This window comes from Bombina bombina, chromosome 3 (genome assembly GCF_027579735.1).
Source record: "Bombina bombina isolate aBomBom1 chromosome 3, aBomBom1.pri, whole genome shotgun sequence".
Lineage (NCBI taxonomy): Eukaryota > Metazoa > Chordata > Amphibia > Anura > Bombinatoridae > Bombina > Bombina bombina.
The window spans coordinates 831,151,952-831,174,402 of record NC_069501.1 but is presented as its reverse complement, the minus strand read 5'-3'; the positions used below and the strand labels follow the sequence as shown (position 1 = coordinate 831,174,402).

At 37.7% G+C, this 22,451-nt stretch overlaps 1 protein-coding gene across 1 annotated transcript in view; it reads left to right on the top strand.

Moving 5' to 3' along the window:
- Positions 1-1,644: 1,644 nt before the first annotated feature.
- TNFSF13B (TNF superfamily member 13b) overlaps positions 1,645-22,451 on the top strand; it is an 80,810-nt gene continuing 60,003 nt past the window's right edge. The window contains exons 1-2 of the mRNA XM_053704908.1: positions 1,645-2,158; positions 2,352-2,451. Coding sequence (XP_053560883.1) covers positions 1,859-2,158; positions 2,352-2,451 — 400 coding nt within the window. The 5' untranslated portion in view covers positions 1,645-1,858. The remainder of the gene's footprint in view (positions 2,159-2,351; positions 2,452-22,451) is intronic.

The following is a 22,451-nucleotide window of genomic DNA, read 5'->3' as shown; positions in this document are numbered from 1 at the left end:
GTTCTTTTGATAGACTTCAGTCTAGCCAATCAGTGCCTGCTCCCAGTTAACTTTTCGTGCAAGAGCACAGTGTTATCTATATGAAATACGTGAACTAACACCCTCTAGTGGTGAAAAACTGTTAAAATGCAATCTGAAAGAGGTGGGCTTCAAGGTCTAAGAAATTAGCATATGAACCTCCTAGGTTAAGCTTTCAACTAAGAATACCAAGAGAACAAAGCAAAATTGGTGATAAAAGTAAATTGGAAAATTGTTTAAAATTACATGCTCTATCTGAATCATGAAAGTTTATTTTGGCCTAGACTGTCCCTTTAAGTGGCAGACTGCAATCATCCTAATCTGATATGATCGGGATGATTGACACCCCCTGCTAGCGGCCGATTGGCCACTAGAAATGCTTGTGCAATATTAAATGCCTACACTGTATGCTGTCGGCATCTAGCGAGGTCGATCTGACAGGATTTGCTCAACCTTTAATATATCTACCCCCATTAGTTAAATACATTTCCCCATAGAGGCTACTTTGAATTATTAAGGGATTGGTGAGATTTGTCTCTATGTAAAAATCTATTACATTATTGAATACAGCATACCTTATACGATCAAAGAAAGTATATCTTTTTTGCAAAGCAGCAAATAGTGCTTTTGCGCACTTGTGGGGAAGGTTAATAGTAAAAAACAAAACAACCCAAACACTTTTGTTCAGGGTGATTGATAGGCCCTGCTCTTGCGTGATTGGACACATGACAGCAGGGTGCAGAATTGTAGTTTCGCTGCTTGTTCGCTGCGAAGAAAGAAAGACAGGTTCCCAAGTCAGTTCACCCTTTAATACATGGGACCCTTTAAAGTGAATGTCAACTTTCACGAATGAAAGCCCTGTTTTTTAAAAATACTATTAAAAACAGGGGCACTTTCATTCATGAAAGTTTACATTGAAGCCGTTCTTTTAAAATACTTACCTTTTCTTCCTAGCAAGCGTGGAACACTGGAGCAGTGATTCCCCTACCTCCAGGTCGTCTCTTATTACTTCAGAAATGACGAATCCAGGCTTCCTTCAATAACGGCTTCCCCCCAGAGCAAAAATTGCCTGAGGCCACACTGTGATTGGAGGAAGTCGGATTTGTCATTTCTGAAGTAAGAAGAGACGTCCTGGGGCGGAGGAATCGCTGCTCTGGTGTTTCCTGCTTGCTAGAAATAAAAGTATTTTAAAAGAATGGCTTCAATGTAAACTTTTTTGAATAAAAGTGCCCCTGTTTTTAATAGTATTTTTAAAAACAGGGCTTTCATTCGTGAAAGTTGACATTTACTTTAAGTATAACCAGATATGTGGTAATATTTGTAAATGCTAATATGGATGAGGTGTGAGCAAGGGAGATAGTGATACAGTTTTTAATAATCCTCTCAAAGATCATTATAAAAAAAATATCATTTATGTCTTCTATCTAATGATAAAGGGTAACATTTGCTAATTAATATTTTGAAATATGTGCAGATGGCATGCATGTCCGTTTTCTTATCTGAAATATTACTTCCTTTCAGAAAAGAAGAAGTAAGGATTAGCAGTTGTCTATATATGACATAAAAAGTAAAACACAAAAGCACAATTATACACACTGAAAAGGAAGATCATAAAATAGTCTGTTTCAGAAAATAATTTAAGAAAGAAGGCAGATTGTTTTGAGGAACTGTACTACTCACACATGTGAAATTATCCTGTCTGGCTACAAATCAAAGGAAATGCCTTGTAGCCTTCTCAATTTTGGAAGTATCTTATTTTATTTATTTTATTGTCTAATATGAATGATAAACAGCATAAAAGAACCGTGATACTGTTAGTTCTTCATCTGGGATATTAGTTATGGATTCAGACATGACATCCAGGAACTGTTTTCCACCTGTTGCTCAGCAGAAAAGGATTTTGTATTATTACCAAAAGGATATTTTCTCAAATGTATTTCTTCCATTTACAATCATTTTGTGTTCCAGCATAGCAGTTGCATCCTTTTATAATTTAATACTACTGAAAGCAGAGATTGCAAGCCTACGGACTGAGTTACAGTCATACAAAAGCCTTGCTGGAAGACAACATGATGACCCGCTAATATTTAATGATGGAAGCAACAGAGAAAACAGTGACACATACATCGTGCAGAAAGAGGTCAGTTTCACAGATGGGCAGCAAGTTTCACTAAACTTTTTCTTAATAATTAATTTGTCATCAGATTCTATATTAACTGTTTAAAAATAAAATCTGCTCCTTAGCAAAATTACTTTAAAATTACAGAGCACAAATTCTTCAAAAGTTGTAACAGCTTCTGAATGAATTCTTTCTGGTTGTTGTTTTTTTTAAGAGAGAAAAAACATCAAACCAACAACTGGAAAGAAAACACGTGGAAAATGTATTCATAAAAAAGAGGTCCCGTAGGTTTGTTGCTGGAGGCGAAGGACAAGGTAAGATATTTCCATCTTTTTTAAATGTATTTTTATGCACAGAGAGTAATAAGTGAAGATATTGAAATGAACCAAATTTTGAGTATTCACTCAAAATAACTAGTCTTAGCTTTCGGTTTTATTGTATTCAAAGTGAGATATAATACGTTTTCATTCATATACTAGCTGAATACTTTAGATAATGTATACATATAGATTGTCTTTATATACCGTATGCTATATACATATTATATACATAGGTTTGAAATTTTGCACTAGTCCACTAAAGATATTAAATTATTATTATAAATAATACTACTAATAAACAAAAGTTATGCTTTTAACAATCTAAATATTCATTTAACACGTAGACAGACACACACACACACACTCATATAATGATCATTGGGTCAATTAACCCCAATTTGAAAAAAAATGATTGTTTTCAGATAAATAATAGTTATCTCACTACCATGGGATCCTGTAAAGAAACAAAGTCATCAGTACACTTTTTTGCTATACTATAACATTGAAACACAACCTTTTATGGAAACAAGTATCAGCTCAAATCACAATTAGGAAGAATTTTTATGCAGATAAAGGAAATACATAATTCAATATTTTGTTTACTATTTTATGCCCTATACCATCAAAATGTACCAATATGGTCCCTGTTCCTATCCATTGGGCTAAATTTATTAAGCTGCATTTGCAGCTTTTTTGCCTATATGGAGAAGGTTCACATAAGCTATTGCAGACGGACAGATTCACTTAATTTATAGTTAACATCCAATACATGTTGATTTATTTCCAAAAATAAATTAACTTTCTAATAATCATATTTTTGTTGTTTATATTTTAAAAGTCTGAGCTATATGTAAACCTTTGTATTAAACCAGGAGATGGTTATGTGTATTAATAGGTAATCTAACAATGCAAAGAAAAATTTGCACATTGAAAGTAAGCCATGCAAATATTCAAGGAATGCCAATGGTAAAAGACCAGGATTGTTTGCAATGGTTATAAGTACTCACCTGTGGTATCAATAACATAATCTAATAATATAATAATAATATAATGGTGAAATTAGAGTATGCAAATATTTTTATGTGGTTTTCAACAAGCTGTTCCATATAAAATAGTAACTATTACAAAGAACTGGAGATATGCTCATTTTACTTTCAGGGGGTAAACAGTTCAGAAAATTAAATTTAAAGAATGCATGATTTTTTTTTTTTAACAGTAAACCCATGCAGAGCAACAAAAATACAGACAAGCTCATAATTTTCTTTCTTTCATTTTATCGAATGTTTCAATGTTTAGATTTTTAGTCAAAACACTTCTCATTCCCAAGCTTTTTATCATTTTCTCTACACATTCTTCATAATTACTGATTAATTAATGACTATATTTTTTCCCTTTTCTATCTTTATTTTTTCTCAATATTTGCTCATTTTATACTCTTTTTTTCAGCTCTGTTCATTCTTAATCATCTCACTATCTACAGGTCACTTTTCACAAACAATATGCAGTACTATACTCTTCACTTGCATTTATTTAGCCACCCATAGTTGCTTTCACTTATATATATCATACTACTCTATGTTTCTCACTTTCATTCTTTTCTTTTTTCATTTTCCAGTCACCTTAACCATTTTTTTTTTATTTTTTAAAGCTATTTTTATGCTGTTTCCCCTGTGTATACCTCTTTGCATTTTGTGAGTATACATTGTTCATCTGTATTTAGCTAAAATTGATATTCCTCCAAGGTATACAATAATGCCCATTTTATAGTTGCATTAAGTGTGTTTTTAACTCAATACCTCTACGTTATATGGTGTGTCTCCATATTTGTAAAACTGATCCCACTGGTTATGCTGGGGTTAATGATGCTATTTATATAAATGTAAAGAGAAAAGGATTTCTCTATCCCTGACAAAGTGCTGTTATAGATATGAAGCACATAGGATTTCTAAACCTGGTTTATTAAAAGTACTCTTCAGTTCAACCTTTTCTTAGTACTTTATAAATTTGAGTCTGAGAGCTCCATTTATCAAGCTGTGGATGTAGCTTTGGAGTGCATTCGGTTCAGGATTGCATGAGTGAGTCTGAAGACAATAGTTAAGAAGCAGCTATCATCAACTCTAAATTGGCAGATTAAAATCACCCCAGACTACTTAGACTGGGGAGATTGACAGCCCCTGCTCATGTGCAAATGGCAGCGCATAAGCAGAGGGCGATATTGCACAAGCAGCTGCTTGTTCAGTGTTAAATATGGGCAGTGTACTGCTGACCACTGTCAGCAATGCCGGGCAGACCAGTTCATGGAATTGAACCTTATCTGTCTGGACTTTCTTAAATGGACCCTGAGTGTTTATAAATTACAGATCCTGGAGACATGCTCCATTGCCTTATCTAACTTATGATGGCATTTTTTATCACACAGGTGCACACAGGTTTATCACCTCCCACTCTAGGCACCAGAGTATGCATTATCGGTGCTGTGTGTGTGATCTGGGTAGCTAGCATATATCAGCTACTCCAGATTGTGCTTTCAGCAAATGAGGTTTATTTTGTATTGCAGAGTGTTTATAGGCATAATGCAAGTTTTTTACTTGGTGGACTATAAGCAAATTCTCATTGGTACATTGCAGGACAATGACACACAATGGCCCAGATTTCAAGTGGAGCGCTATTGATAGTGCAGGGTGCGCTATCAATATCATGACCCTGTGCTAAGAATAGTGCACAATCTGATATATAATTTTGTGGTAAGAAGGAATAATCAAAGAATTTTAGTGCGTCATATGCCATATCCCTTTAAATCATTGTTGATACACTTTAATTATTCTTAAAAAAATATGCGTTTCAGCGCTACAAATACTGGAAAAATATATAATGTTATATCAACTGTACGTGAGAAATGTCTCTCAAGTGGAGTAGATAGGTGACCTTAATCTCACAAAGGTAGTCCAAGTGGTAGATACAGAAAGGTAGGTGGATCTTGAAAATTTAAGATGTTGTTTTGTTTGTGAGCACTATTGATCAGTGATTAGTTATTTGGAACAGTTATAGTTTCTGGAACACAAGTACTGGAAGACAAGTGGTATGCCCTTACCAGAGGAAACCTCAATCATATGAGGTAATGTCTGCGTGTCTGTTATATCTCTCTCCGGTCTGTCTTGGCGGTCTTTCTTGTGTTGAAAGATGTCCTGATCTTTTGTTTCGTGCCGGCTTGTGTATGGTACTTTCAATCTTGGAGTTTCCTGGTCTCCGGTATTGCTGGCTTGGTGTCTCTCCGCAGTATGGTAGTGCAGTCTGGATCTTGACTCTCACCGTGTAAAATGGTATATGACAAAGAGAGAAAAAGAATACATAGTGTAATACTGTATAAAATAAAAATTTATTAAATACAAGGCAGGGTTAGGAAATGCACTCACATTTATTAACCTCAATCTTTATGAGGTAAGTAATGGTGTGTAAGTAAATTATTATCCACCTTAAGCAGGTGTTGCTTGCGGTTACTTCACGTAGTGTCCTGCTGTGTCCCAAAAGGGTGCTTGTAAAAGTTCCCTGGTGGTGGGTTACACTTTTACTGTATGAGGACCATAGGCAATGGTGAAGATAAATAAAATGGAGTAATCCTAGGTTGTCTTGGAATGTCTTAGACCTATAGCTGAGGCCGCATTAAGCAACTGTATTTTCAGCAATGTCTTGCAAAGTATATAGTGAAACAAAGTATATCGTGAAACAAAGTATATAGTGAAACAAAGTTTCTCTGTACCTGATTGTGCAGTGCACACAGAATATATATGTAACAAAGTAGCCTGAGGCTGGCAATGTTGTTGATGGTGGTCTGAAAAATAAAAGCTATTATGCTGCACTGTGCGTGTCAGTGTGAATTGCTTTAAGTTCTGACCTGTTTGAGTGAGAATTGTATGTGCCGCTGTCAAGGCTAAGTTTTTCCCTTAATGCGTGAGGCAAAAAGGTGTGTAGCTGTGTGAGAGCAAATCTGTGTTTGAGAATGAGCAGCGTAGAATTACACTATCCCAGTATTGGTAATTGTGTAGCCGGGATAGGGCACTTCCAAAGTGCCGCTGTAGACGGTCAGATACACCTAATAGGTATCGTGGAGACCGCAGTAGATGACTGTTTTCAGCTCACAGCCGCTTAAATAAAAACAAAAAAGAGCAAAGCCATACTCTGTGAATATAGATCCTTTTATACAGTATTACACTATGTATTCTTTTTCTCTCTTTGTCATATACCATCTTACACGGTGAGAGTCAAGATCCAGACTGCACTACCATACTGCGGAGAGACACCAAGCCAGCAATACCGGAGACCAGGAAACTCCAAGATTGAAAGTACCATACACAACCCGGCACAAAACAAAAGATCAGGACATCTTTCAACACAAGAAAGACCGCCAAGACAGACCGGAGAGAGATATAACAGACACGCAGACATTACCTCATATGATTGAGGTTTCCTCTGGTAAGGGCATACCACTTGTCTTCCAGTACTTGTGTTCCAGAAACTATAACTGTTCCAAATAACTAATCACTGATCAATAGTGCTCACAAACAAAACAACATCTTAAATTTTCAAGATCCACCTACCTTTCTGTATCTACCACTTGGACTACCTTTGTGAGATTAAGGTCACCTATCTACTCCACTTGAGAGACGTTTCTCACGTACAGTTGATATAACATTATATATTTTTCCAGTATTTGTAGCGCTGAATAATTTTCGACATTTCTCTTGTATGTTATTTTTCTATCAGTGTCAGGGGTACACTGAATCGTATACATTCACGCAGCTCAATACCTACTCCTACCTAGTCTATTAAGAGTTGTTCAGGGAACATACACACATCCCAGATCTACACATCTCTTAGGTAGGACACTTACAAACATCTTCTTAAGTTTACAAACGTCTTCTTAAGTTTATCACTACATTCACCTACTGATTTGTTGACCAACTGAGCGCTGGTAACTTACTTTAATATTTTTCATATATATATATATATATATATATATATATATATATATATATATATATATATATATATATATATATATATATATATATGCTACTGTGTGAAGAAAAAAACTGTTCTATTTTGAACACACATTCAGCTTATCACACCTTCAGGTTAGCCTACGTTTGGGTTAGTGTTTGAGTGAAAGACAGGATCTCCAATTTTTTTTTATTAGCATGTCCCATAGAAATATTATAGGTGATGAATTTAGTGCAGTCTCGCTAGACAACCGCCAGATGTCATTTTACTTTCAACTTGTAATAGGAGCTCAAGAATAAGAGCTCTACTGATTTAACTTGAGCGGCGTCATTGCTCAATAGCACTAATATTTTTGAGCTTCACTTGTAATCTAGGCCTAAGTTTGCTGAATTAGATTTTCACAGGAGGTAAGGAGATGAGCCCTCTTTGTAGTTATAGTGGAGATTATTATTATTATTCTTTATTTATAAAGCGCCAACAGATTTGGATGGAGAAACAATACAATACAATATCTACTTGGTTGAAAGAATCATTTAGCTGCACTCATTTTGCATACATTCTAGGTCTAACAAGGTGATGTATACTTTAAATGGTATTTACTGCTTAAGTTGTATTTATTGTGCCAGAACATTTTTACACACGAGTGGATATATTAAATTGTTATTTTTAGGATGATATCTATGGATGAACTATAAGTAAATATTCTAAGCATACAGTGGCCTAAATTCATAAATCTGTGTGAGGTTGGCAAGGTGACCCCCCTGTGAAGGTGAGATCATCTTCTAAATTCACTAAATATCAATTCACCTATATTTTCCCCAGATTGGTTAATGTGTGTCATGCTTGCAAAGCAGAAAAATAGTAATTACAAAAACAAAGCCTTTGGGGATATGCTTGATAAATGGTGAAGTAAATGCTTGTAAGTGTAAAATATCTGCATGTCTGTTTTGTTAAGAATATAGTCTTGCTTGTTAGAAGAGAAGGTGTCCTGAAAACATTGTAAAAACAAAATGAAAGTGAAAGGTCTGATCATGTGTATTCTGGGATGTTTTGATGGTTTTTGGGCTTTTCCACCTACACTAGCACAAAGCATATGGAAGTATCTGTCTCTCTATTGTAAAGCTGACAAAGTTTTCTCAATATTATTTTTCTTCTCTTTCTCTTTTGCTTTTTCAAGGTTTATTTTTTTGTATATGTTAGAATGGACTGATTTAACAGAAGCCCCCCCCCCAACATTTTAATTAGTTAACTGAATTATTACAATAAAATCTTAATCAATATTTCACAACTATTTCATCCAATATGCAAAATTGCTAGAAGTAAAACAATCTTGGAAACAGACAACAAAATGCAAAGACATTTTTAAAGAACTGAATTCATAGTAATACAATCTAGAATACAGATACATTAAAGGTTTTCGAGCAGTTTTATCCCATACTATGAAACAAATAGACTGATAGCTTTGGCCAAGGTTTCGTTCACAATCTATCTGCTAAATTTTTAGCCATAAAGGCCACTTTGCAAATAACATCAATCAAAATAGCCCCTACTTTGTTGCACTTGTAACCTGTTATGCACCTTCAATAATGGTAAACACACTTTAAAATGCATTGCTTTTATCATATCCCAAAGTGACAATGTCCAATCAGGAAGGAACCCTATGGTTGGGAAGTGTACAGTCCAGAAGAGTCATCAAAATCAGACCAGAGAGCCAGAAACAGTGCAGGAAAAGCAGAATCACTAGACAAAAACACAGTCATGAGACAGGTCAAGGGTCAGAGGGCCAGGCAGCAAAATCTAGTAGAAGGGTCAAAGTTCCGGCAAAGGTCGACAACAGGAGAAATCAATAAGCAGAATGAAGCACACCCGGGAACAGAATCCAATACACAGGCACAAATAGGAAGCAGGTAGCTGCATTTATAGGCAGTTAATTAGGTAACTGCCTGCAGCTGGCAGGTAGGTTGAGCTAGATAGCCAACCAGAGCAGACAGTAGGCTACAACTATACACACACAGACCCAGAACCATCCAGTGGCTCAAGTGAAAAGGCAACTGGCCAGAGACTGGAGGTTCCAGGTTCAATTCGGGCATACCGTGACAGCTATATTTAGACAGAGTACATGTAGGTGTGTCCCCTATAAAAATCTGGTTGCAAAGGTGTGATCTTGTTTGAGCATCTTCCAGGCAGATACAATATAACAATAAAAGCGGGTATTATAAGTCTTTCAATATAAACACATAGTCACCACCTCGTTTTAATGTCACTTCAAAATGGAAATGGTTAACAAACAATATACAAATAATATTGTAAAAAATAATACTTGTGAATGATTAAAAGTAGCTATATAGCGATAGAAAAATGGTACAGTATGCCTATAATACAAACATACAATTGTCACCGGTATATAAGACACAGGTTTTTCAGCAGGCAGAGAATAACCAGTGGGTACCAGTATCAGGTTATTCTGCTTGACTTCAGGATCCAGGTGAGCATACATGGGAGCAATGGAAGTATGCTTAATTTTAGGAGCAAGGTGAGCATACACAGGTATCAAGGTGTCAGGGTTTTTCCCTGTTTTGTTTGCGATGTGCTGCTGGCAGCCATTTTACTCACCTCTCTTCCTGACTATGGTGAATTGTGGGGGATGCTGCTCATTTCCTGTACTTCCTTTTATGGCCAGACTGGTGTGCATCATCCGTATGAGACAGGATGCAGTCTCAGAATTGTGATGTCTTCACTTATTATGTAAAGGGCCTCTGTTCAGTATGCTTTGCCTTTGCATTGTCTCAGACCTGTTTGTGAGAGTTCCTGTGTATTACCTGGCTGCCTGACGTCCTTCCTGGTTCCTGATCCCTGGCTTGTTCCTGACTCTGCTGTTTTCCTTGTTGCTGATTCCAGCTCGTCTGACTATTCGCTTTGGCTCCTGACTTGGCTCGTCTGACTACCAGCTCTGGTTTTGACTCCTGGCTTGTTATTTGACTTGTGGACTTTTTATTATTTTTTGCTATTAATAAAGGTGTGATTAATTTTGCACTTCTCGTCTCAGTCTGATTCCTGGCACCCTGACACAAGTTAAGTATGCTTGGTCTCAGGAGCAAGGTGAGCATACACAGGTATCAAGGTAAGTATGCTTGATCTCAGTAGCAAGGTGAGCATACACAGGTATCAAGTTAAGTATGCTTGGTCTCAGGAGCAAGGTGACCATACACAGGTATCAAGGTAAGTATGCTTGATCTCAGGAGCAAGGTGACCATGCACAGGTATCAAGGTAAATATGCTTGTTCTCAGGAGCAAGGTGAGCATACACAGGTATCAAGGTAAATATGCTTGGTCTCACAAGCAAGGTGAGCATACACAGGTAATCAGGATAAGTATGCTTGGTCTCAGGAGCAAGGTGAGCATACACAGGTATCAAGGTAAGTATGCTTGCTAACAGGAGCAAAGTGAGCATACACAGGTATCAAAGGTAAGTATGCTCGGTCTCAGGAGCAAGGTGAGCATACACAGGTATCAAATGTAAGTATGCTTTTTCTCAGAAGCAAGATGAGCATACACAGGTATCAAGGTAAGTATGCTTGATCTCAGGAGCAAGGTGAGCATTCACCGGAGCCAGGTAAGTATGCTTGAATTGAGAAATAACTCATCCCAGAGTGATGGGCTGATTGAGCTTTTATAGGAACTCCCACACCTGAGTACTCTAGGTTTAAGTTCCTATAATCAGAGGATGGTTGTTTAAATTTAGGCAGTGCACTGCCACACGTGCCTATGGAGCTGCAGCCGCATCTGATTCAGATGGATATGAAGTAAATTCTGGCATAAAAAGATACCCCTTTAAAGGGGGCTGCATACATAGGAAATTACTTAACAAGCTTAAAATCTATGTATACAACAACATTAATTAATGAAGAAAAAGGCAAAGAGGATACAGAAAATGCAACACATAAAACAGATAAAATAAAACATTCTGCCCATGAACAGGGATCAAATATAGATCTAAAAGGTAGTTAGAAACCAGATGTTTAGAAGAAACCAACACCTAGATTACGAGTTTTGCGTTCGTGTAGAAAATGGCCATTTCAGCGTTAAAACAGCAGCGCAGTCGTAACGAGTATAGCGGTACCGCAAGCCTTTTAGCCTGTAACACAATGTCAGTCTCGCACTCGAAAAGATTATATTTTTTCATTGGATTCCCATAGCACTGCCATTACGCATTTGGCAGTGAGGCTAAAAAGCTTGCGTTACACCCTATACCGACACGATCCGTACCCCCATTTGAGACCAGTAGTTATGAGTTTTAAGCAACAAAGCTGTTACTCATAACTAAAGTTTTACAAACTACACACCAATAAACTACCTATTAACCCCTAAACCGAGACCCTTCCACATCGCAAACACTATTTTAAAGTTATTAAACCCTAATCTGCCGCTCCCGACATCGCCACCACTAATACAATTTATTAACGCCTTTTCCGCCACTCCCCAACATCAATGTCACTATACTAAAGTTATTAACCCCTATTCCCCCTCACCCCAACATTGCCCACACTATAATAAAGATATTAACCGCTATTCCGTTGCTCCCCGATATTGCCACCACTAAATAAAGTTATTAACCCCTAAATCTCTGGCCTCCCACATCACTACCACTAAATAAACCTATTATCCCCTAAACTGCCAGCCCCCCACATCACAAAAAACAAAATTAAACTATTAACCCCAAAATCTAACAACCCCCTAACTTTACATTAAAATTAAAAGATCCCTATCTTAAAATAAATAAAAACTTACCTGGGACATTAAAAATACCTAAATTTAAACTATAAATTAACCTAACATGACTTAGACTAAAATTAAAAATTAAATAAACACTACTAAAAAATTTAATCTAAAATTACAAAAATAAAAAATACTAAAGTACAAAAAATAACAAACACTAGATTACGAAAAATAACAAACTAACAGCTAGATTTAGAGTTTTGTCGGTAACGACCCGCGTATCTAACGCTGGCTTTTTTTCCCCCGCACCTTTTAAATACCGCTGGTATTTAGAGTTCACAGTAGGGCTGCGTTAGGCTCCAAAAAGGGAGCGTATAGCATATTTACCGCCACTGCAACTCTCAATACCAGCGGTGCTTACAGACGCGGCCAGCTTCAAAAACGTGCTCGTGCACGATTCCCCCATAGAAAACAATGGGGCATTTTGAGCTGAAAAAAAAAACAAACACCTGCAAAAAAGCAGCGTTCAGCTCCTAACGCAGCCCCATTGTTTCCTATGGGGAAACACTTCCTAAGTCTGCACCTAACACCCTAACATGTACCCCGAGTCTAAACACCCCTAGCCTTACACTTATTAACCCCTAATCTGCCGCCCCCGCTATCGCTGACACCTGCATATTTTTTTTAACCCCTAATCTGCCGCTCCGTACACCGCCGCAACCTACGTTATCCCTATGAACCCCTAATCTGCTGCCCCTAACACCGCCGACCCCTATATTATATTTATTAACCTCTAATCTGCTGCCCCCAATGTCGCCTCCACCTACCTACAATTATTAACCCCTAATCTGCCGACCGGACCTCACCGCTACTATAATAAATGTATTAACCCCTAATCCGCCTCACTCCCGCCTCAATAACCCTATAATAAATAGTATTAACCCCTAATCTGCCCTCCCTAACATCGCCGAACCTAACTTCAAGTATTAACCCCTAATCTGCCGACCGGACCTCACCGCTACTCTAATAAATTTATTAACCCCTAAAGCTAAGTCTAACCTTAACACTAAAACCCCCTAAGTTAAATATAATTTAAATCTAACGAAATAAATTAACTCTTATTAAATAAATTATTCCTATTTAAAGCTAAATACTTACCTGTAAAATAAAACCTAATATAGTTACAATATAAATTATAATTATATTGTAGCTATTTTAGGATTAATATTTATTTTACAGGCAACTTTGTATTTATTTTAACCAGGTACAATAGCTATTAAATAGTTATTAACTATTTAATAGCTACCTAGTTAAAATAATTACAAAATTACCTGTAAAATAAATCCTAACCTAAGTTACAATTAAACCTAACACTACACTATCAATAAATTACTTAAATAAAATACCTACAATTATCTACAATTAAACCTAACACTACACTATCAATAAATTAATTAAATACGATACCTACAAATAAATACAATTAAATAAACTAACTAAAGTACAAAAAATAAAAAAGAACTAAGTTACAAAAAATAAAAAAATATTTACAAACATTAGAAAAATATTACAACAATTTTAAACTAATTACACCTACTCTAAGCCGCCTAATAAAATAACAAAGCCCCCCAAAATAAAAAAATGCCCTACCCTAATCTAGATTAAAAAAGTTCAAAGCTCTTTTACCTTACCAGCCCTTAAAAGGGCCTTTTGCGGGGCATACCCCAAAGAAAACTGCTCTTTTGCCTGTTAAAGAAAAATACAACCCCCCCGAACATTAAAACCCACCACCCACATACCCCTAATCTAACCCAACCCCCCCTTAAAAAAACCTAACACTACCCCCCTGAAGATCATCCTACCTTGAGTCGTCTTCACTCAGACGAGCCACTGATAGAACTGAAGAGGAGATCCGGAGCGGCAGAAGTGATCCTCCAAGAGGCGCTGAAGAAGTCTTCCATCCAATGAAGTGATCCTCCAAGCGGCGCTGAAGAAGTCTTCCATCCGGGCGATGTCATCTTCCAAGCGGGGTCTTCAATCTTCTTTCTTCCGGATCCATGTTCATCCCGCCGACGCGGAACATCCATCTTCACCGACGACTTCCCGACGAATGACGGTTCCTTTAAGGGACGTCATCTAAGATGGCGTCCCTCAAATTCCGATTGGCTGATAGGATTCCAATCGGAATTCGAGGGACGCCATCTTGGGTGACCTCCCTTAAAGGAACCGTCATTCGTCGGGAAGTCGTCGGTGAAGATGGATGTTCCGCGTCGGCGGGATGAACATGGATCCGGAAGAAAGAAGATTGAAGATGCCGCTTGATAGAAGACTTCAGCCGGATCATGGACCTCTTCAGCTCCCACTTGGATGAAGACTTCAGTTGGATCATGGACCTCTTCAGCTCCCACTTGGAAGAAGACTTCAGCCGGATCATGGACCTCTTCAGCTCCCGCTTGGATCAAGACTTCAGCCGGATCATGGACATCTTCAGCCCCAGCTTGGGTTTGGATGAAGACTTTGGAGCCTCTTCTGGACCGATCGGTGAACCTGGTGTGGTGAAGACAAGGTAGGGAGATCTTCAGGGGCTTAGTGTTAGGTTTATTTAAGGGGGGTTTGGGTTAGATTAGGGGTATGTGGGTGGTGGGTTGTAATGTTGGGGGGGGTATTGTATGTTTTTTTTTTTTACAGGCAAAAGAGCTGAATTCTTTGGGGCATGCCCCGCAAAGGGCCCTTTTAAGGGCTGGTAAGGTAAAAGAGCTTTTCTATTTTTATTTTAGAATAGGGTAGGGCATTTTTTTATTTTGGGGGGCTTTGTTATTTTATTAGGGGGCTTAGAGTAGGTGTAATTAGTTTAAAATTCTTGTAATATTTTTCTAATGTTTGTAAATATTTTTTTATTTTTTGTAACTTAGTTCTTTTTTATTTTTTGTACTTTAGTTAGTTTATTTAATTGTATTTATTTGTAGGTATTGTATTTAATTAATTTATTGATAGTGTAGTGTTAGGTTTAATTGTAGATAATTGTAGGTATTTTATTTAATTAATTTATTGATAGTGTAGTGTTAGGTTTAATTGTAACTTATGTTAGGATTTTTTTTACAGGTAATTTTGTAATTATTTTAACTAGGTAGCTATTAAATAGTTATTAACTATTTAATAGCTATTGTACCTGGTTAAAATAATTACAAAGTTGCCTGTAAAATAAATATTAATCCTAAAATAGCTACAATATAATTATAATTTATATTGTAGCTATATTAGGGTTTATTTTACAGGTAAGTATTTAGCTTTAAATAGGAATAATTTATTTAATAAGAGTTAATTTATTTCATTAGATTTAAATTATATTTAATTTAGGGGGGTGTTAGGGTTAAGGTTAGACTTAGCCTTAGGGGTTAATAAATTTATTAGAGTAGCGGTGAGGTCCGGTCGGCAGATTAGGGGTTAATACTTGAAGTTAGGTGTCAGCGATGTTAGGGAGGGCAGATTAGGGGTTAATACTATTTATTATAGGGTTATTGAGGCGGGAGTGAGGCGGATTAGGGGTTAATAACTTTATTATAGTAGCGGTGAGGTCTGGTCGGCAGATTAGGGGTTAATAATTGTAGGTAGCTGGCGGCGACGTTGTGGGGGGAAGATTAGGGGTTAATAAATATAATATAGGGGTCGGCGGTGTTAGGGGCAGCAGATTAGGGGTACATAGGGATAACGTAGGTGGCAGCGGTGTGCGGTCAGCAGATTAAGGGTTAAACATTTTTAATAGAGTGGCGGTGATGTGGGGGGGCCTTGGTTTAGGGGTACATAGGTAGTTTATGGGTGTTAGTGTACTTTAGAGCACAGTAGTTAAGAGCTTTATGAACCGGCGTTAGCCCAGAAAGCTGTTAACTACTGACTTTTTTCTGCTGCTGGAGTTTTGTCGTTAGATTTCTAACGCTCACTTCAGCCAAGACTCTAAATACCAGCGTTAGAAAGATCCCATTGAAAAGATAGGATACGCAAATGGCGTAGGGGGATCTGCGGTATGGAAAAGTCGCGGCTGGAAAGTGAGCGTTAGACCCTTACCTACAAGACTCTAAATACCAGCGGTACCCCAAAACCAGGGTTAGGAGCCTCTAACGCTGGTTTTGACGGCTAACGCCAAACTCTAAATCTAGCCGTAAATTATCCAAAATAAAAACAGTTACACCTTATCTAATAGCTCTATAAAAATAAAAAAAAAACCCAAATAAAAACACCCCCTAGCCTACAATAAACTACTAAAGAAATCAGTTCTTCTACCTGAAAAAAACACAAAGACCCCCCCAACAGTAAAAACCACCACCCAACCAAACCCCCAAAATAAAAAACCTAACTTTAAAAAAAACCTAAGCTACCCATTGCCTTGAAAAGGGCATTTGTATGGACATTGCCCTTAAAAGGGCATTCAGCTCTTCTAGAATTTCTCAATAGCCCTAAACTAAAAAAAAATACCCCCAAAAAAACTTTAAAAAACCTAACACTAACCCCTCTTTAGGTACTCACAGTTGCTGAAGTCCAACTTGAACAATCTTCATCCCAGCAGCTCCATCTTCATCCAGACGGCTCCATCTTCATCCATCGAGGGACCGGCATCTTCTTTATCCCTGCAGAGGCGGAGCAGTTGATTCGTGGAGGCGGAGGTCCAGGGGAAGTTCCAAGGCAGAGGTCCAGGCAGAGGTCCAAGACGGAGGTCCAGGCAGAGGTCCATTGATCCGACATGGAGGACCTCTTCATGCGATCTTCCGCAGCACACTGAGGATTCAAATACGAGGTACCCCTTTTATACTGGTGGTACCATTGCATTCCTATTGACTGAAAAATTTAAATCAGCCAATAGGGATTAGAGCTGTTAAAATCCTATTGGCTGTTCAAATCAGTCAATAGGATTTAATCAACTCTCATTTCTATTGGCTGAATCGAATGCCCATACAAATGGCCTTTTTAGGGCAATGGGTAGATTAGGTTTAACTTTATATTTATTTTGTGGGTTTGGGGGGTGGGGGTTTGAGGGCCCTTGGTAGTTTATTATAGATTAGGGTTTTTTATTTTGGGGTGTTTTTTTTTTTAAACAGGGTATTAGAATAGGAATAATTTTTTATTGTTTTGGAAATTTCGTTTGTTATTTTGTGTAATGGTATTTTTTTTATTTTTTGTAATTTTTGTGTTTTTTATTTTTAATAATGGTAGTTTTTTTATTTTTGTAATGTTAGTTTTTTTTTGTTGTAATGTTAGGTTTTAGTGTAAGGCAGCTTAGGTTTTACTTTTATTTCACAGGTAAGTTTGTATTTATTTTAACTAGGTAGTTAGTAAATAGTTAATAACTATAATATAGTCTACCTAGTTAAAATAAATAAAAATTTACCGGTGAAATAAGGTTTTATTTTTATTTCACAGGTAAGTTTGTTTTTAGATTTAAATAGGTATTATTTAGTTAATAATTGTAACTTTAATTTAGGTCTATTTTAATTATGTTAAAGTTAGGGGGTGTTAGGTTTAGGGTTAGGGTAACGGTTAGGTTTAGGGTTAGGTTTAGGGGTTAATATAGTTTAATTTAGGTTGTTGCAATGTGGGGGTTTGGCGAATTAGGGGTTAATAGGCTTATTTAGTGGTAGTGATGTGGGAGGCCAGAGGTTTAGGGGTTAATAACTTTATTTAGTAGCAGTTATGGCGGGGAGTGGCGGAATAGTGGTTAATATATTTATTATAGTGTGGGTGATGTTGGGGTGTGGGGGAATAGGGATAAATATCTTTATTATAGTTGCGGCGATATCAGGAGATGCAGATTAGGGGTTAATAGATTTATTTTGGTGGCGGCAATGTCTGGGGCGGCAGATTAGGGGTGTTTAGACATGGGGTTTATGTTTGGGTGCTAGGCTTAAACGTAACTTTTTTCCCCCCATAAACATCAATGGGGTTGCATTACGGAGCTTTACATTCTGCGATCGCAGGTGTTAGTTTTTTTTCTAACATTTTCTCCCCATTGATGTCTATGGGGAAAGCGTGCACGAGCACGTCAAAGCAACACTTGTATTTTGTGCAGTATGGAACTCAATGCAACCATATCGAACGCAAAAGGTGGCTTTTTCCAAACTCGTAATGGCAGCGCTATGGAGGGTGAAATAATGCAACTTTTGTTGCGCTAATTTCGCACCCTCTATAATGCAAAACTTGTAATCTAGGTGCAAGAGAGGTAATGCACAAATTGTATAACTTCTTAAAGTGTATATGTAATTGATTTTTAATTATTTATGAGTAAATTGGTTAATTTTGATAAATGATTTCTACTTGAATTACATTTTTGAGAGGAGTGAGCTCCCTCAGCTTAAGAGAAAAAGTTGAGAAGAAAAGTTTGAAGAAATTAGTGGTGACATTCCTTTATTGACTATTGATTATAAAAAATATTGCGAAAGTTGTGGGTAGCAAGATGAAACGTTACAGAAAGGGTGGGAAGCAACTTTATACTCTTCCACTGCTGATGATTTGATTTGTTTGAGAAATATGGTATATAAAGAATGTAAGCATAGCCAGTGAAACTGCTTCTGTAGATCAAATATCTGGGAAATGTGACTATTATGTTCAGTGAATGTATTTTTTTCTAATACATTTTGACTTAAGCCTGATGTTAGGAATGTAATTTGCCTTTTTTTTCCTTCTTCTCTGATTTAGGGGCATATTTATAAAGCTCCGTATGGAGCTTGATGCCCCGTGTTTCTGGGTAGTAGGCTTTCAGATGATTTCACTGTGGTTTGTAAGCCACAAAGATTGCGTAAAGTAATATGTATTTAAAATGTTTTTGTTGGGCAACTTTTTTACATATTGATTTTTATTGAGGTTGTGTGAAAACAATACAACATATATGAAATATCATATCATAAGACAAACATGAATACTACATTTCAATTTGATGGCTTCCATATAGATACATAACATTTACATTATAGATAATACTATGCAGAAGACTGGAACCTCTTTTATCTTTTTTTTTTTTACATAAACAGAACACTATGGCCTATATTTATCAAAGTCTGGCGGACCTGATCCGACAGTGCGGATCAGGTCCGCCAGACCTCGCTGAATGCGGAGAGCAATACGCTCTCCGTATTCAGCATTGCACCAGCAGCTCACAAGATCTGCTGGTGCAACGCCGCCCCCTGTAGACTCACGGCCAATGGGCCGCCAGCAGGGAGGTGTCAATCAACCCAATGGTACTCGATCGGGTTGATTTCCGGCGATGTCTGTCCGCCTGCTCAGAGCAGGCGGACAGGTTATGGAGCAGCAGTCTTTGTGACCACTGCTTCATAACTGCTGTTTCTGGTAAGCCTGCAGGCTCGCTAGAAACACGAATCATCAAGATCCATTCGGAGCTTGATAGATATGCCCCAATGTGTTTCCTCACTTGACACTGGAGGCAACTCTAGTATCTCTTAAAACTTGCAACAAACTCTAGGAGAGGAAAATAAGTAATTTGAGTGGTCACTTTTGGACCAGTAAACTTAAAATAGATTAGCAATTGATATTTTAAATGATATCAACAATGAAAGTATCATTCCTATGTATAAATAATATGGTGAGATATGTAGGTATGTTGTGCTGGAATCCTAAGCAATCTTGCTAAGCTAGGAAAGGGATAATAAGGTCAATATTATATTGTACTGCAAGGGTTACTTGTAAAGACAGTAGTTAGGGTGCAGTATAGGCAAGATGAACCACATAGTTAACCCTCCTGAATTGGGAGGTTTATTATGGGGGGGGGGTGGTAGTTTGAGTATGATAAGCAAAATATATTAAGTATGTTCTATATAATGGTACTAGTGATGTCGCGAACCTAAAATTTTCGAACCGCCATTGAATTCAATAGGCAGGCGAACTTAAAAACCTACAAGGACTCTTTCTGGCCACAATAGTGATGGAAAAGTTGTTTCAAGGGTACTAACACCTGGACTGTTGCATGCTGGAGGGGGATCCCTGGCAAAACTCCCATGGAAAATTACATAGTTGATGCAGAGTCTGCTTTTAAGCAATAATGGGTGTAAATCAACTAACATCCCCAAAGTGGCTGTCTCAAAACATCCCGGACAGAAGATAGATTGATAGTGATAGATAGGATAGATAGATATACATAGATTGATAGTTAGATAGAATCGATAGAAGAGAAATAGATAGATCTGTTAGATATATAATTACCCTAATAAATTCTAATAATCAAACATGCGTTCTTGGACCCAACTAGCTTGTGTCAATAAGTACTTTTCTTAGCACTTTAATCCCTGTTCCCCCCCCCCCCCCATCGGGGGAGTTCTATATGGCCTGCCAGATTACCCTGAAAAATTATAGTAATAAGACATGTGGTCTGCTACCTATTTTAACGAGGTTGTGTTTTAAGTACTACCATTCTTAGCACTTTAATCTCTGTAACGCCCCCTATTTGGTGAGGTCTATACGGATGATTACCCATACAAAATATAATAATAAGACATCTGCTCTTGGTCTGCGACCCATGGTAACTATGTTGTGTTAATTAGTAATGTCCTTCGCATTTTAATAGCTGTTACTCATACTCACCCTATCGGTGGAGGTCTATACGGCCTGCATGATTACCCTTACAAAATATAACAACCAAACATATGTTCTGGGACCCATGGTAAGTAGGTTGTGTTATGTAGTACTGTTCTTTGCATTTTCATACCTGTTACAACACCAAATGGTGGCAGGTCTATCTGTCCTTCATGATTAGCTGCACCCAAACCCAAAAAAAAGCCGAGTGGTCTTAGACTAACACCCATGGCTAACTCTGTTGTTTCAATTAGTACTATTCTTAGCACTTTTATCCCTGTTCCGGGCGGTCTACATGGCCATCATGATTAGCCGAACAAAATACTACAATCCAACCTTTGCTCAGTCTTCATAGGCCCTTCATTGTCTGTATTTTGATAGTACAGTTCTTATTATTTTTATAGCTGATACAACACCGAATGTTGTCAGCTCTATATGGCCTGCATGATTAGCTGCACCCAATACAAAAATAAATCCAAGCGGTCTTGGATTAACACCCATGGCTAACTCTGTTGTTTCAAGTAGTACTATTCTTAGCACTTTCATCTCATTATCCCTGTTACTTCCAGGACTCTCGGTGGTGGTGGTCTACATGGCCATCATGATTAGCCTAACCAAATACTACAATCCAACCTTGGCTCAGTCTTCCTAAGGCCCTTCATTGGCTGTATTTTGGTAGTACTGTTCTTATTACTACATGGTGGTCTACATGGCCATCATGATTAGCCTAACCAAATACTACAATCCAACCTTGGCTCAGTCTTCCTAAGGCCCTTCATTGGCTGTATTTTGGTAGTACTGTTCTTATTAGTTTAATAGCTGATACGACACCGAATGTTGTCAGCTCTATATGGCCTGCATGAATAGCCGCACCCAAAGCCAAAAAAAAGCCAAGCGGTTTTGCACTAACACCCATGGCTAACTCTGTTGTTTCAAGTTCTACTATTCTTAGCTCTTTCATCTCATCATCCCTGTTACTTCCAGGACTCTCGGTGGTGGTGGTCTACATGGCCATCATGATTAGCCTAACCAAATACTACAATCCAACCTTGGCCCAGTCTTCCTAAGGCCCTTCATTGGCTGTATTTTGGTAGTACTGTTCTTATTAGTTTAATAGCTGATACGACACCGAATGTTGTCAGCTCTATATGGCCTGCATGAATAGCCGCACCCAAATCCAAAAAAAAGCCAAGCGGTTTTGCACTAACACCCATGGCTAACTCTGTTGTTTCAAGTTCTACTATTCTTAGCTCTTTCATCTCATCATCCCTGTTACTTCCAGGACTCTCGGTGGTGGTGGTCTACATGGCCATCATGATTAGCCTAACCAAATACTACAATCCAACCTTGGCCCAGTCTTCCTAAGGCCCTTCATTGGCTGTATTTTGGTAGTACTGTTCTTATTAGTTTAATAGATGATACGACACCGAATGTTGTCAGCTCTATATGGCCTGCATGAATAGCCGCACCCAAATCCAAAAAAAAGCCAAGCGGTTTTGCACTAACACCCATGGCTAACTCTGTTGTTTCAAGTTCTACTATTCTTAGCTCTTTCATCTCATCATCCCTGTTACTTCCAGGACTCTCGGTGGTGGTGGTCTACATGGCCATCATGATTAGCCTAACCAAATACTACAATCCAACCTTGGCCCAGTCTTCCTAAGGCCCTTCATTGGCTGTATTTTGGTAGTACTGTTCTTATTAGTTTA